We start from the raw sequence: 17,270 nt of genomic DNA on the forward strand, positions 1-17,270 counted from the left end.
TTTCTCCACCTCCACAAAATCAGCATGTTCCTTTTTATTAGCTGTAACTTTACTTTTTCCTCAATCATCCTCTACTCACACCCAGTTCTTTGACCCAGAAGTCAGACGTGAGAGGGTAAGGGCATTTTTATTAAACTTTTCAGAGACTCATTATGTTCCCCACTTTGACGCACATGGGCCATGGTAAGAAGACTCAGTGAGTAGTGTACTCAGCCAAGTCATCACTAGCCTTCTGATTTAGGATAGGAGTTGGCAAACTCTTTGTGTAAAGGACCAGATATTTTGGGGCTCTGAGGGCCATACAGCCTGTCGCAACTACTCGATTTTGTTGTAATCATGAAAAGAACCAGAGCCAGCAGATAAACAAATATGTGTGGCTACGTTCCAATAAAACTTTATTAACAAACAGACAGCAGGCCAGATTTGGCCTATCGGCCACAGTTTGCTGATCCCTGACCTAGAACCGTAACATTCCAGCAAGTGAATCCAACAAGCTGAATCAGAATTAAGTGTGAATCCTCTAGGACCCCTCTTGGCCAAGCTGATACCCGAGGGTATACCAATCTGGCCAGTATACAGTTGCTGTTAGGAGAAAAAAAGAAGCATCATGCCCAGGAATAGTTAAGAAGGAACCCTGAGTTTCTGAAATAGGCAAATATATAACCTGAAAACCCTTTCTGTCCTAATCATTACCCAGAAAGTGGCCAAAAGGAGAGGATTCCTTTCTGGGGACAGCAGCATTCAGTGACCAAACTTCCTTACTAAGGTGTGTGAACCAGAAGGTGAAGGAGTTACTATTTTTAAAGGAGGCCATTCGAACATTCAATAATATTAGATGGCTACAGATTGTAGGGAGGATAAAAAGCCAAGTGAATCCCTTGACCATCAGCCCTTTATTGATTCCAGTCATTCCCTTCAAAGAATGGGTCCTTATTATTGATAAGTACATGAGTGACCCAGATGGTTCACTCAGCACCCTTCAGATTTGCAGCCTCAAAGCAGGAGATGTGCCAGTCTGTGGCCTTCATGGCCACTTTTATGACCTGTTCAACCTTAATTACCTCTTTAAAGGCTCCATCTCCAAATACAGTCACAGTAGAGGTTAGGGCTTCAACATATGAATTTTAGGGAGACACAATTCAGTCTGTAAGAGCCTCCATGGATCAGGCCATTCAGTTTTGACAAGAACCTAGTAGCAAGCAAACAGCTATTTTTCAATAGGGGTATAACTGATAGCTATGCTAGGCTGGACACAAGTCCAAAATCCCAAAGGGTGCCTCTAGGTGGAGGCTGCCTCCCTTTCTCAGAGGCTCTGATCAGGGAAATTATTAGTCTTAAGACTTGTAGCTCCAAGGGGTCATTAGGGTTGTGGGAACTCAAGGGTATTAGCACTTCTCTGTGTGCGGCTCTCCCCTATCAGAGAATTTGCTCTGGCACTTATTGGGTGGGGAATTATGCATACGTAACACATCAATTCCTACGTACACCCCAAATTTTTTTTTTAAAGATTTTATTTATTTATTTGACAGAGACAGCCAGCGAGAGAGGGAGCACAAGCAGGGGGAGTGGGAGAGGAAGAAGCAGGCTCCCAGCAGAGAAGCCTGACGTGGGGCTCGATCCCAGAATGCTGGGATCACGCCCTGAGCTGAAGGCAGACGCTTAATGACTGCGCCAGTCAGGCGCCCCTACATCCAAATTTAAAAACAACAGTACAGTGAATTAGCCCAAAGGGCCCCGTCTACAAGGTCACATTAGCTTCCCTTCCCCATTGTGAATCTTACCCAAACCCCATAAAATCAATTCAGGTGCTTCCTTCCCCCACAGGGCAGGGTAGGACGGTGAATCTGATACTATACCCAACAGAACCATAAAATCCCTCCCCGAAGTTCAGCACCACATTCAGACTGGTACAGAGAGCCTTTCATCTCCCTTAGGGACAGGGGAACCTTAGCTCCACTTCTTTTTTTTTTTTAAGATTTATTTATTATTTGAGAAAGAAAGAACGAGGGGTAGGGGCAGAGGAAGAGGAAGCAAGAGTCCCAAGTGGACTACACGTTAAGCACAGGGACTGACGTGGGGCTCGATCTCATGACCCTGAGATCACGACCTGAGCTGAAACCAAGAGTCAGTTGCTTAATGAGCTAGCCACCCAAGTAACTCTCAGCTCCAATTCTAATCAACAAAACCAGAATAGCCAAAACAATTCTTAAAAAAAATGTACACTGACAACACCAAATGCTGGTGAGGATGTAGAGCAAGAAAAATTCTCATTCACTGCCAGGGAGAATGCAAAATGGCACAGCCACTCTGGAAAAAGTTTGGCAGTTTCTTACAAAATTAAATACAGTCTTACCATACAATCCAGCAACTGCACTCCTTGGTATTTCCCCAAGGGCACTGAAAACTTATATCCACACAAAATCACGTACTTTGTTTTTAATTAGAATATAATTATATATAGCACTTTAATCATAATTGCCAAAACTTGGAAGCAACCAAGATGCCCTTCAATAGGTGAATGGATAAATGAACTGTAATACCCCAGACAATGGACTATTATTCAGCACTAAAAAGAAATGAGCTATCAAGCCTCAAAAAGACATGGGACAATCTTAAATGAATATTACTTAAGTGAAATGAGCCAATTTGAAAAGGCTACCTACTGTAGGATTCCAAGTAAACGACATTCTAAAAAAGGCAAAACTATTAAGACAGAAAAACATCAGTGGTTGTCAGGAACTTGAAGAGAAGGAGAGATGAGCAGGTGGAGCATAAAGGATTCTTAGGGCAGGGAAACTATTCTGTATACTATAATGATGGATACATGTCATTATACATTTGTTAAAACCCATACACTATAAAGTAAAAAGAATGAACTCTGATGTAAACTGGAAAAAGAAAGTTAGAGGCCTCGTACTAGCTGATTTCATGACTTACTGTAAAGCTGCAGTAATAAAGACAGTGTGTTATTGGTGAAAAGACAAATATATAGATCAATAGAATAAAATGGTGATTCCTGAAATAGACCCACACATATATATATCCAATTGATTTTTGATTAAGATACCAAAGTTATTAAATGGAGAAAGGATAGTTTCTTCAATAAATAAAGCTGAAACAAATGGAGACCCACATGTAGAAGAGAAAAACTGAACCTCAATCCATACAGTGCACCATTTATAAAAATCAACTTGAAATAGATTATAGACATAAATGTAAACCCTAAAACTTCTAGAATGTAATAGAAAACCATTGGGTTAGGTAAAGATTTCCTAGGTAGGACACAAAAAAGCACCATATGTAAAAGAAAGGAAAAAACTGATAAATTAGATTTCATCAAAATTTAAAACTGCTCTTTGAAAAACACTATCAAGAAAATGAAAAGACAAGCCATAAAGTGGAAGAAAGTATTTGCAAAACACATTTCTGATAAAGAACTCATAAGTCTCAAAAGTAAAAAACCACCCAATTTACTAAATGGGCAGAAAATTTGAGGAAGCACTTTATCAAAAGACATAGGGATGGCAAATATGCACATGAAAGGAAGTTCAACATCATCAATCCTTAGGGAAATGCAAATTAAAATGACAAAAAAATACTACTATATCTCTATTAAAATGGCTTTAAAAATAAAAAGCATAACCAAGTACTGGCCAAGATATGGAGCAACTAGAAATCTCATGCGTTGCTGGTGGAATACAGTTGGGCAGTTTCTTGTCAATTGAACATACACTTACCAAATGATGCCATTCCTAGGTATTTACCTAAGACAAATGAAAACTTACATCCACACAAAATGCTGCCTTCAAATCCTCACAGCAGTTTTATTCATAATCCCCCAAATCTGGAAACAACCCAAATATGCCCATCAGCTGTTGCATGGGTAAACAAAATGTGTTGCAAATGAATTCTCATGGGGTTAAGATGCAATTCAGATTATCAACAGAGAAAATTACTTTTCTGATTTTATAAGAATATTAGGAAAGCTATTTCCTAAAATTTCCTCTTTAAGGCACTATGAGATAAAGAGTTAAAATGATTTGTAAGTGACAATCCTTATCCATTCATAGGTTCTTGGAGCCACGGAAGCTATGTCACTAACAGCTAGAATTCACTAATGAGTATATTCAGATCCAATAAACATTGACTGACATATTCATTCACTCATATACCTACTGAGTGCCCGTTATGGACCACCCAGGCACTATGCTACACACATGAAGAGTCAAGGCCCAATGAACATGCTCTCTAGAAAGGCAGTCAAGTGGTGAGTGCAGAGTGCTGCAGGAGCAGAGTCAGGGGCTTCTGAATGGAATTGTGGAGAAAGGAATGACAATTCCCATCTAGCTGAGAAAAGGGGAAAAGGCAACTGAGGCAGAAGCAAAGGCATAGAAGCAAGGTAACATGACTCTCTGAGGTGACTGTGAGTAGTTCAGCTTAGCTGAAACAAGGAGTTGCGGCGTGCAAAAGGGATGGGTGCAAATGAAATTCCATGAGCCAGTAGGTAGGCTGGGGCCATGACAGTAAGAGCCTTGGGTACTGGCGAGTCCCTAAAGGACTTTAAAGTCCAACAGAAAGAACAGTGTGTTTCAGATCTCACTGGCAGAATGAACTGTAATGACCAGAGGCAGAGAGGCAACTGGACGGCTGTTGCAGCAAGCTGGAGAGAAGAGCAAAGGGCCTATAGCCAGCTGTGGCTCAAAGCGCTGACAGAGATATCACAAAGGTGCTGCACAAGGTGGGGGAACCAGAAGCAGCATTAGCAACACTTGGGAATGTGCTAAAAATGCAAACTATTAGGCCCCACCCCAAATCTACTGAATCAGACTCTTCGAATTGGGAAAAGCCCAATAATCTGTGTTTTAACAAGTCCTTCAGATGTCTGTGAGGCATACTTAGGTCTCAGCACCACTCACTATACGACTTTTGCAGTTGACTAAATACGAAAGGTCAGGCCGAGTGAGAGGTTGATAATGATTCCTAGGTGACTGGCTTGAACAGTGGGGCAGACTACCATACTCCATCTACTGAGAGAGGGGACAGTGGAAGGCAAGCAGCTCTGGAGAGAAGGGACTTAGACTCTCTGGGGCAGACAGATTTTCCTCACATTTTATATATAAAAACAAGTGAAACCTAGAAATGGGAAATGATATACCAGGACCATTTCTCTTACTGTTTTCATCCTGTTTGATGTAAATATATTTTATAGCTCAAAACAGTAAGATGAACCAATACTTACAGACATAAGAACCCAAGACCAGTTTGTAGAAAACAATTTTGGTTGCTCATGAAAATATTGCTTTATATGGAGCACTGTGTTGCTAACAGAACCTCTCAATCATTTACGGAATTAAGAGAATGTGTTGGAACTGAAATAGTATGTTCCAGGACTAACATCTCAAATATGCCACTTGTGGTACCACAAAACATGCCTATAAGCTTAAGATATAGAACTGACAGATTTTGTTTAAAAGTAAAGCTATGGAGGCTTTTCCTGCTTCTGCCTCTAAAGCTACATTATGGCACCAGTTTGTGTGAACTGTTCTATGTTCAGCTGAAGTTAGGAGGCCTGGCTTCTGATCTTGGCAGTGCCACTAACTAGGTGTGGACTTTGACCTGGTCAATTTAGCACTCTGGAGTCCAGCTTCCTTCTCTATAACATGACAGGTTTAGACGAGATGAACACTTAAGATTCTTCTAGCTGTAACATTTATTATTTATGAGGATCAATCGATGGGACTGGTCTTCTAAGTGCTTTCTTATAATGATGACTTTTGGAGGCCATCAATATTAAGAATGGGCCTGGGTACAGGAACTCTGGCTATAATGTGTCATAGCCCTCGGTGCCTGGTTTAGGTCAGCATGAACAGGGTAATTCCTGGTACAAGAGGCAATAGCTAGCTAAGCAGTGGCCTTCTTCCCGAAATGCAGTTAAATAATGGTTAGGTGAGAGTAATGCTGCCAAAATCTCAAACTTTCATAAAACATTACTGTTTGAACCAGCAAATATCTCACTGGCTGAAAAACCTCCTCATCATGCTTTCCCTGGATACAGAACACTCCCCTTTCTTCCAGTGATTCAGCTATGAAACTACAGAATCTCAGCACAGTAAACTTCTTCTTTGTAAAGACAGTATACAGCTTAATGGTCCGAAGAGCTGACTTTTGACACACTGGTTACAGTCTTAGCTCCATCACTTACCATTTACTGCTGAGTGACCTTGGGATGGAAATTCACCTCTTCAAGCCTCAAAGAGGCTTTAAACAAGGTGAAGAGGTCAACAGTATCAAATCTGCTAAGAAGTCAGTGAAGGTCTTGACTTTGGATTTAGCAACATGGAGCTCTTTGATGACCTTAGTGGAAATGATTTCAGATGAATGACGGAACTGGCTGAGAATGTGTAAGAATAAGTAGGAGATAAGGAAGTAGAAAATGCAGGTAGAGACCATCCATTAAGAAAGGAAGGAGAGATAGAACAGTGGCTGCAGGATGAGATGGAGTAAGAGGAGAGACTGAATGAGGTGTTATTTGTTGCTTGGCTGGTTTTAAGATGGAAAGATGTGAGCAGGCTGAAAACCCAATGACAAAGATACAATTGAGAGGGAGAGGGTGCCAGACAAGGGAAGGGGAGAATGGATAAGATTCCTGACAAATGGGTAGGAATGAGGGAGGAGGAATTACCCGCTGATAAGACATCCCTTCATTATAAAAGGAATAAAATATGTACAAATATAAAAAGAGGAATAAAATATGTACAAATATAGGCAGATTTATATATTTGGTGTTGAAAAGATGAGGACTGACACATAATGGTTTCTGTTTCCTCTACAAAGAAAGAGAAAAGGTCTCCAGCTGGGGGTGCAGCCACTGGAAAGAGGTGAGGTTTCAAATAATCCTTGTGAAGAACCAGACAAAGAAATGACCACAGAAACAGTAAAACTGCTAGCAGTCTGGAGGGCCCACTGAAGTGTAATCACAAAATTACAGTGGGACAGAACTGCCCCACTGTACCGCTGATCACTCCTGCAGGTGGAGATTAATGAAAATGTAATATTCTTTGGCATTGTTCCTTTCCTCCCTACCTACCAGTAGGACCTGGAATAGGTCCCCTCCACCACTCTCATTTCCTGGACAGATTTCTAAATGCCTACAGGAGAAGGAATCAAACTACATTTATTTTACACTAAACACATCTTATGACTGGGAACACCTAGGAAAGGACTGAAAGTTTTGTAAACACTCTGAGCCAGTGCTTATGGCTAAACTGTTAATTTCTCATTGGAACAATCCGTCTTTAGAAAAACAACTTCTGACAAGAAAGCAGAGTTATTACAGTGGGATTCCATTTCTAAGCAAAAATGTACAGAAACAAATAGTAAACTGGAAATCTTTACCTTAATGTGTGTGAATTATTACCTCCTTAAATCAGAAAGCACAAATATTCTTTTGTTTGAAAATCAAGTGGAATTATAATTTCTCAAAGAACACACATTTTTTAATGATAAGAACTCACCTATGTGATGCTTCCCAGGCTTCCTCTTCTTCTAGAAGATCTCTTATGATGTCTGAACTGGAACTAAAAGGACATGTACATCAATATTGTCAGACAATAAAAAGATTTATATGAAATTCTAGAAAACGCAAACTAATCTCTAGTGACAGAAAGCAAACTAGCAGACCAGTGATTACCTTAGGGGGCAAGGGGTGGGCAAGGAGGGATTACAAAGTGGCACGAGGAAACTCCGGGAGTGGATAAGTTCATCATCTTGACTGTGAAGATGATTTCATAGCTGTACACATGTATCAAAACTCACCAACTCTGTGGTCCAAATATTTGTAGTTTATTATACACCAATTTCAGTAAAGGTGTAAAAAAAATAAACTAGCAATAATAAAGAAAAAAATCATTAAAGTTTAAATAAATCCTTCAACATAAAACCTGCATTCAAATGGAATACAGTCGCAAGCATTTTTAATCTCCCATGGCAACCAAAGATCAAACTGTGTTTTAAAAACTGCACTCTAGTAATGAGATTCATAAAGAGACATTAAGTTCCTAAGTGGCTTTTAGTCCCTTTGTAACCAAAGTAAAGTAAAATTTAATTAATTTGAACTGTGCTAATAATGGAATTCGTTATAATACAACCTGGCTTAAAGTGGTGTATAATCTTTGGTCTATCTGTGCAGGGTACGGGGTAAAATAAGGTTATAGAGGGCATGTATTATTTCTTTAAAAGAAAAAGTGTTCCAAGGCTTTTAGCATCTTGTTCTTACCCCAAAAAAATTCTTACCAAATAAATAAAAAGAAAAAAAGATGTACACTAATAGTGAAAAAGCATTTCCTTAGGCATCCAAGACAAAGAATGTGAAGGGCATTACATGGGACAACTCGGAAACAGGAGTCACTACCCCAGGGTGGAGAAGGCTAAAACAAAGGAATAACTTTCTCCTGGGTGAGAAACAACACGATTGGACAGACCTGTGCCAATCATTTTCTAATGATACTCAGATAACAAAAGTTTAAAAATTAAAAAAAACAAATCATTTTGAAGCAACATTTGCCTGTGGTGCATGAACAAAACAAGGCAACAACCATCAATAAATACGGTGCTGTGCCAGATATTTTACTCAAGGGGTACCCCTCCAATCCCAAGCCTCAAGGAGCTCTATGCAGGAGCCCTCTGACTACGGCTCACGTGTATGATGGCCTGTGTGTGGCGATTCCATCTGCAGTGCGGGTGTAGTGACCCTCCAGTACAGCTAGCTCAGTGGTTCTCAGGCATTTCAGGATAAGGAGCCTCACAGTAGCAACAATACGCTTAGTATTAGTGGCTTGAGAAAATACATAATAACAAAGTATCATAAATTTAGCAATACTTTTAGTCTATATTTTATTCATTACAGTGGCACATGCAGGACAGTGAAAAAACAGTAGTACCCGCATTTGTGAGACACTCTTCATTATGTCTGAAGGTAATTCCTGGTACGTATGTGCTCCTGCAGGCCCACTGAGTCATTCCTTCAAGCCCCTGGGATGGGAAACACTGCTCTAAAGTATCGGAGTGCCCAAGCATCTGCTGCTCTTCTACATTTGAGGGTGCCTCCCATGCAAATGCAAGTGCCCCAGAAAATAATAACATACATTTATCACTGATAATAGTGTAAACCACCCTAAAACAAACTTTCTCATTAAACAGCTAGCTAAATGTAGTTTTTATTAGGCGAGAAGGGAGAAAAGCAGAAGGTCCTTAAGGAGATACAGGGTAGATTTCACCAACTTTATGAATTTCCCACTTGCTAGGGCGGGCTGATAGCCACTGCCTCCCCTGCCCCCACAGAAGCGCTCCAACCTTTCCACTCCCAACAGCCCAACCTTTGTTATTCCTAAACGTCACTTTTAACTACTACAACTTTATAAAGAAAACTGAAGTTGTTTTAATGTAATTTTTTTTCCCTCTTCTCTCTCCTGTTACACTGATGCCCTCACCCACTCTTCTTTACCTGGACAGAGCTAGGGCAGTGCTTCTCAACCTTTTTCATTATAGTCCCCCACCTAAGGAGCTTTTTTAGACTTTTTTTTCATAATTGCCCTTCCATGAGATTTTAATACTTAAATATAATTTGTACCTGTTTATATGTTATATGTGTGTGTGTGTGTGTGTGTGTGTGTGTGTGTGTGTGTATTATAAACAGAGTAAGTTGTTTTTTTGTTCTTGTGTGTGTGTGTGTTTTTTGGCCATCCAGCCTCCTCGCTGCCAAGAACCAAGTTCTGTCCACTAGGGAGCTCCTATCAAGAACCCATGAACTAAGGGAATGGGGGTTAAAGGGTGGTCATGCAGCTCTGAGTCCTGGTAGGTGTCACATGGCTAGAGGAAATAGAGTGTGCTTCCTGCCAACACCAACACACACATAGATTTTTTTTTTTAAACAAGAAGGTTACAAAGCATCCCTCCTGTTCTAGCTAAGTAAGCAGGACAGCTAGACCTGTCAACTAACCCAGTAGTCTTGTGGTCAATTTACCTAGGGGCTTTCAAATCACCAGTAGAAATCACTGATTTGTTAAAGGAAAATATTTGCGGTACATTAGTGACATAAACCTAAGCGGTTTTTCTACACTACCTCAGTGAAAACAGATGGTAGCGAAGGTTCACAAAAAACACTTCTCAAAAATGGTCTGCAATCTCCTCTTGCTCTGTGACTTCAATACCACTGACCAGACATGCTACCCAGCTCCTGAGTCCCTCAGTTCTTGCCACCTTTCCTTCCACCCCAGCTTAGTCGCTAACCTGAATGACATAAACTTTGAGAGGTCTGAACTTTACCTACAGTGATGCTTCAGGATTATCTGCTATACCTTCTACTCTGATTCTAGTCACCACTAAGAAACTGAGAGTTGGCGTGCCTGGATGGCTTAGCCGGGTGAGCGTCGGATTCTGGATTTTGGCTCAGATCATGATCTCACGGTCATGAGACGGACCCCCGGGTCGGCCTCTGTGCTGGGTATGGCACCTGCTTAAGATTCCCTCTCCCTCCCCTCTTTCTGAGTCCACTGCCCCCATCCCTACCAAAAAACAACTAAGAGTTGACACTAATACGTGTTCATTCCTTCTAAAGTAATGTACTCACCATATTCTACCTAAAAACCACCTTCCTGGATGTCCAGTTTTGCAAACAGGATTTACAAACAGACTACTGGGCACAAGAGTCAATATTACTAAGATTAACACTCACAGATCTCTTCCTTGTGGAGATAAGTAATTAATACTTGGTCATTTAGTCATTTTACTATGCCTTGGAGATCAAAAATTTCTTTCATATACTTTCAAGACATCTAAAAAAATCCTCCACAGGAGAAAATAAATTACTCACTCTGGCATACACAGGGTCAGAGCATGTATGAGCCTACACAGCTATAGCTTTTAATTCTCAGACAAGAACTTTTTCAGAGTAAATTTCAGCTCCTCTACTACTTGGGTTTAAACATTCTGGTAGACATGCTTTTAAGAAGCTGGATGAATATGAGGTCAAGTACATGAAAGTCACAGATCCCTAAATAAGGGTGTTTAAACTGTGCTCTCTGATGTTAGCATTAGTCCAGGGTAGAGCACAAATTATTCTATAGATTAAATACATGTGAGAAGGACACACAGACAAAAATATTAATCTTGAATTCTATGGAATTCCCAATCTCTGTGTAGAAAGATTCTAGTAGATCTATTTAGAACACCTATACTTAATTTTCATACCATTAACCTTTGTATCAGCTCGAATTTTCAGAAGTGTAAACTAAACTGTTTTTGGCTTGTAGGTCTTGGGCCTAACTGGTCTTTTCTATAATGTTTTACTCTTGTTATTCTCTCACCAAAAGCAGTAGCACACATCTTAACGGGCAAAGGAAAACACTTTTTGCATTATTTCTTTTGCAGTATCTTATTTCATCTTACTAGTCAAGATTTTACAGCCAAAGCTGAAAAGATGCCTAACACCTCTCACAATAGTATGACTGATAAGACTACCCAGAGGATAAGAAATCACAGATTTTAGCATCAAACAGAGTTGAGTTTCCGTGCTGTTTCTGTCACTTAATATGTAATACTGGCCAACTTACTTAGTCTTTCCAAGTCTTAATATTCTCATCTATAAGGTCAGGATGGTAACACATGCAGTTCACAGGGATATTTTAAAGATTAATCAATATAACACGCAGATTGGTTAGCATAGAGCTTAGCATATAGTAAGTGTTCAATAAGCAACGCTTCCATTTTCATATAACAAATCTGGGTCTGAATTACAGGAATAACTGCCTCAGCATTATCCTTCCATTTGCGCCAGGAAACCTGATCACTATGTGCTCTATTTTAATCTTTGATTTCCACTGTTTCTATGACACCAGGGTGCAAATTCATCAGAACTTGTTATTTATCCAGCATGGCAGGTACACAGGGTACCGTGGGGTAGAAAAAATGCAAACATCTGCTATAAAAAAATCCTGTGGAATAAAGGTTACTTTCAAGTGGGATTTTTCTATTATCTAGTAGTTACTCCACTACCCTCCCCCACAAGCCCATCTCTTCTCATAACTGTGGCATTAACTTAAGCGTGCTTGAGTATATCAAACCCAAAAACAAGAACAAAAAACTCCTCAAGGATAGACCACTGGAGGACTGGTGGAGAGCACACAGTGCCAACAGACAATGGTATTTAACTAAATGCTGCTGGCCCCCGTGAATCCTTCTTCAAACCCTTATTTTCAGTAATCTGTTCTTATTCTACAGGGTAAGCAGCAGCTTATATACCTAATATGTTAGCAGCAGGCTAACAATAAAATGTTAGAATAGTAAACATCCCATGTTCAAACAAGAAATCACTCAATGTTGACAATGACAAAAACGACCATTTTTTGAGCAACTACTTCTACAAACCATTGTAATAATTAGCCAGTGCGCATTAGCTTTAACTCATATAAGCAGCCTAGGTTTTATCCCCACAGATGGACAAAGGATCAGAGACATTAAAGTACGTAAAAAAACAGGGATGTGAATGCAAAGCTCATCTTCTTTTTACCGCACCGTGCTGCTTCAACCAGTAGTAGCAGAATGAAAAATGCTATTAATCCACAAGAGTTAAAAAATACTACCGCCTCCTATACACTCATCAGTAAGGTTTATCAGACAACCATCAACAAGGCTCATGGATAAAGCAGAGCTAAGAGTTTCACTGCTCTCCATTACATCTAGAAAAATATAAAATGAAGCTGGCTTCAGATACAAGAATAAAAACTTTTTTTATCAATACCTGGTAAATCCTTAAGAAGAGATGAAAGCAAACCTTACCTAAAACTAAGGTAATATTCAATTTACAAACCATTCACAATATATAATCACCTCATTTGTTTTTTTAAAATCACCCAGGAAGGTTAACCCAGCAAAAAACTACCCTTCCATTTTATCAACAGGGCACGTGAAGCCCAGGGAAATTAATCCAACACTCGGCCACATGCCGGGAACCATTCTAGAGTCAGAAAACCACGACTGAGATGAACCTCCACAAACAAAAACACCTGCCTGCTAGGTACGGGGATCTCACAGACACACATACATTTCAAGGACTTGATGTCATAATATCTTAGGTGAAGATCCATTCCCCCCAAAACAATGTTGCGTTCATCCAAAGGATGGTAAGCTCATTTACCAACTAATTTAAACTCTTTTGAAAATGCAAAAGATGTGACAGAACTAGTCTATGTTCCCACATTTCTCTAAAAACTTTCGACGAACAAAAATCACCACCTCAAACACAGTGAACCATTTAGCTTTCAGAAGTATTTTTAAGTTCATAAATGTTCCCAGAAAAAAGGCTATCATAAAGTACAAATAGTAATGTATGTTAGTACAAAAAGATTTTGTAGCAATATTAAATTCAGTAAATGTCACATTCTTAAAAGTTAAAAAACCAAATGTAATGTCAACCTTCCAAAAGCAATCATGAAGGTTTTTAAAAATACAAGGTATCACTAAATTATAGTAACATACTTGTAACTTATGTTACTGCTTACTTTGATGTTTTCTTTAGATACTGTTTTCTCTTGACCAGAAACATAAACTTATTTAGCAATTTTTCCAATAATTCCAATGCCTCCTAAACTACAAAATCTCATTAATATATTTGTCTTACCTTACTGCCTGCATCATCAAACTTCATTAACCAATTTATAATAACATTGAAGATAACAATAATTTCCAAAACTTTATTTCACATAGCACAGACTCTTTTCTGTTTAAAGTAGATTAATATATTTACAGGGTTCAAAATCAAAATGACATAAAAAGACATACACTCAGAAGTCTCACACTCTCCTCACTCCCCTGCCAACCCATTCCCCCTTGTCTCCAAAATGTAATCATTTATTAGTTTGTTTATTCTTCTGGTGTTTCTTTATGCAAAACCAAACAAATATAAGTATACACCATCCCCTCCCCCCTTTTAGAAAGGAAACCATATGCTATCTATGCTGTTCTGAACAATGGTCTTTTCACTTACAAATCTATCCTGGAAATCTCTGTTATCAAGCACACAGAGATTGTCACTTTGTTTTTGTTTTTATAATAATATTTTTTATGTTAGTCACCATACAGTACATCCCTGGTTTTTGATGTAAAGTTCCATGATTCATTACTTGCGTATAACACCCAGTGCACCATGCAATACGTGCCCTCCTTACTACCCATCACCAGTCTATCCCATTCCCCCAGCCCTCTCCCCTCTGAAGCCCTCAGTTTGTTTCTCAGAGTCCACAGTCTCTCATGGTTCATTCCCCCTTCTGTTTACCCCCCCTTTCTTTATCCCTTTCTTCTCCTACCGATCTTCCTAGTCCCTATGAACAACCACACAGTATTTCATTGTATGGCTGTACTATAGTTTAATCGACCAGCCCCAATGATAAACATGTGAGTAGTTTCTAGGCTTTTGTTATTCTGTAAACACTGAATAACTTTGTGTGTAAGTCACCATGTAGATGTGCAGGTGGAATCTGAAGGACAAATCCATTGAATACCGGCTAAAAGTCAAAACAACAGTACTTTTGGTTGATCTCATCAGATTCCTGTGCTTAGGAATGGTTATTATGTAGCACCAGCCAGCAATAAATGAGTGTCTGTTTCCCCACAGCCTTACAGCAGAGGATGCAAGCAAATGTTAAAGATTTTTTGCTAACCTACCAGGTGAAAATTGGATTTAATTTGTATTTCTCTTTCAGCAAACCATCTCTGTTCATGACTTCTGCCCATTTTTCTCCTGGGTTTGTGGGTCCTTTCCTTCGCAGTTTCTAGATGCTCAAAAAGACTATCTACTCCTGAATATTTTTTTAAAAAGGTACTATTAAGTCTATAAATGGTAAGAAAAAGTATTAGCATGTCTCCTTTCATTGTCAAAAACATTTCTATTAAGTTATAATATCAAAGCTGAACATTATTTCTTTAAAGCTACATATCTGACATTTTCTCAGCTGATGAGAAAGAATTCCAAAGCAAGTATTATTATATTTATCTTAATTTTAATTCTGGTTGTGATTTAAAAACAATCTTCTGATTCTTTCTAGTACCCCCCACACTACCCTCTATAATTAATGCAGGAACTCTGGCTAACCAAAATTAACTACTGCTCTGAGCTGTACATCAGCAACTAAACATGCCAGCAACAAAACAAAACAAAACGTCTCTTGATCTGGCTTTATCTGCTAACTAATCTCATTTAAAATTCTTGACCACAAATCTGAAATGGACAATCCTTGCTACCAAGCAATCCTATAATTCTTACCTGTGCATTCTGCTTCCCACTCTCAAGAGGACTCCTATCTTCCCAAACCCCCCACTCTCAGCTGATGAACCTGCCTGAGTTACATTAAGAAAATAAAAACCATCAGGCAGACTTGCTGGTCATGCCTTGATCAGATGCTTACTGAGTAAGCACTAAGTTGGTAAAACCATTTACCCAGTTGCTAAAGGCAAAAATTTAGGATTCATCCTTCATACTGAGCTTTTCCTTGCTCACCATACACAAACCATCTGCAAGTTCTGCAGCTCCTACCTCCAAAATATATCCCCAATCCCAACCATTTCTATGTTCACTATTATTATGCAGATGCACCCCACCACAAACCCTAGAATGGACTGCTACAAAAGTCTAACTGGTCTCCCTGTTTCCCCTCTCACTTCACCTCCAGCCCCCATCCCCATCCATTCTCACAACATCTGGAGTCAACCTTTTAAAAAATATAAAACAGACCATATCGGATCAGAACAATATTGATAAATCATTTGGTCTCTAAACTGATCTGCAGATTCAAGTGAATCTCAGCCAAAGTTCCTTTTTTGTTACAGCAATTGACAAGTTGATTTTAAGGTCTATAGGGAGATGCAAAGGACCTAAAATAATTTTGAAGGCCATGGCAGGCACCTCTGGCTTCCAGCATCATCTCTTCATGACACACAGTTACTATCATTTTCTGTGTGCCAAGAAAAAAGGTTAGGAAACACTGTATTAAAGAAAGAACCATGGGGCGCCTGGGTGGCTCAGTTGTTAAGCGTCTGCCTTCGGCTCAGGGCGTGATCCCGGGATCCTGGGATCGAGCCCCGCATCGGGCTTCCTGCTCTGCTGGGAGCCTGCTTCTTCTTCTCCCACTCCCCCTGCTTGTGTTCCCTCCCTCACTGGCTATCTCTCTCTCTGTCAAATAAATAAATAAAATCTTAAAAAAAAAAAAAAGAGAGAGAGAGAAAGAGAGAAAGAAAGAACGAATGAACGAACCAGACCTTTATGTCAATCTCTTTAAATTCTTATAAAAAATGAAGAAAAGTACTGTGTGTTGGTTTTTTTAAAAAAGAGAAATAAAAGGACATTAGGTTAATTCCAAATGCTGGAATCCTCTTGGCTGTCTGGAGAAATCCAATTTCAAAATACAATTAAACATGTATGCTTAATGTTTTACTTACAAACTTAAGAAACAAAAGAAGACATCAACTCTGAGAGTCTAATGTAAGGGGAAATTTTTTTAATTAGCAAAATTTTCACTGCTACAACTAGATGCTGAATCAGACTCTCAAGTTAGATGGGCAGGGGGGTAAAATCGTGATGCTTCAAATTGTTTTTATTCTTTAGACTGTCAGCAGTATAATGACCTATACAAATAAAAAAAAAATACTAAAAGATAACAAGATCATAGTTTAACAGGCTATGATATTTTGCTCCATAAAGAGAAATAAACTAAAAGACAAGCAACATTGTAAAGATGAAAATCTCCTCCACAACTTAAGAAGAAGTTTTCATCTGATTAAAAATTTCTTTGATAACAGGGACCACGGGGCTGGATATGAAGGTCATACTGAGACTAACACGTCTTCTGCACAGCCAGGCCAACTTCTGCATAATCTACCCACCTGTCCACCCTGAGAAGGCACATTCAACTGTGCAAATGTGGGAAGCCTGGCCAATACCAACCACAGAAGCCACAGAAATCCAATACTAAGTCAAAGTTCAGGCCATAAAGCTCCAGTCTCATGATATGTTCAAGGAGGAGAAAAATTTGAAAACTACCTTATATTGCTGGATTTTAGGCAGTGGACACTGAACCTCCCTGTGATTCAGTTTCCAATAAAATGATCTAGTGCATGAGAAAGAATTATCCCTCCAAAACTGTACCAAATTTTAATGTTCTGATACATATTTTTAATTTTGTATTTGTACTATTACCCATACTCTAATAACACATTCTAAA

General features: G+C 39.2%; 1 protein-coding gene across 3 annotated transcripts in view; it reads right to left on the reverse strand.

Moving 5' to 3' along the window:
* Nucleotides 1-17,270, reverse strand: part of RAD18 (RAD18 E3 ubiquitin protein ligase) — a 115,006-nt gene that overhangs the window by 17,566 nt on the left and 80,170 nt on the right. For all 3 annotated transcript variants that reach the window (XM_026501277.4, XM_048227122.2, XM_057311894.1), the window contains one exon: nt 7,515-7,577. In XM_026501277.4, the coding sequence (XP_026357062.2) occupies nt 7,515-7,577 (63 nt within the window). The remainder of the gene's footprint in view (nt 1-7,514; nt 7,578-17,270) is intronic.

Source organism: Ursus arctos, unplaced genomic scaffold (genome assembly GCF_023065955.2).
Source record: "Ursus arctos isolate Adak ecotype North America unplaced genomic scaffold, UrsArc2.0 scaffold_14, whole genome shotgun sequence".
Taxonomy (NCBI): Eukaryota; Metazoa; Chordata; class Mammalia; order Carnivora; family Ursidae; genus Ursus; species Ursus arctos.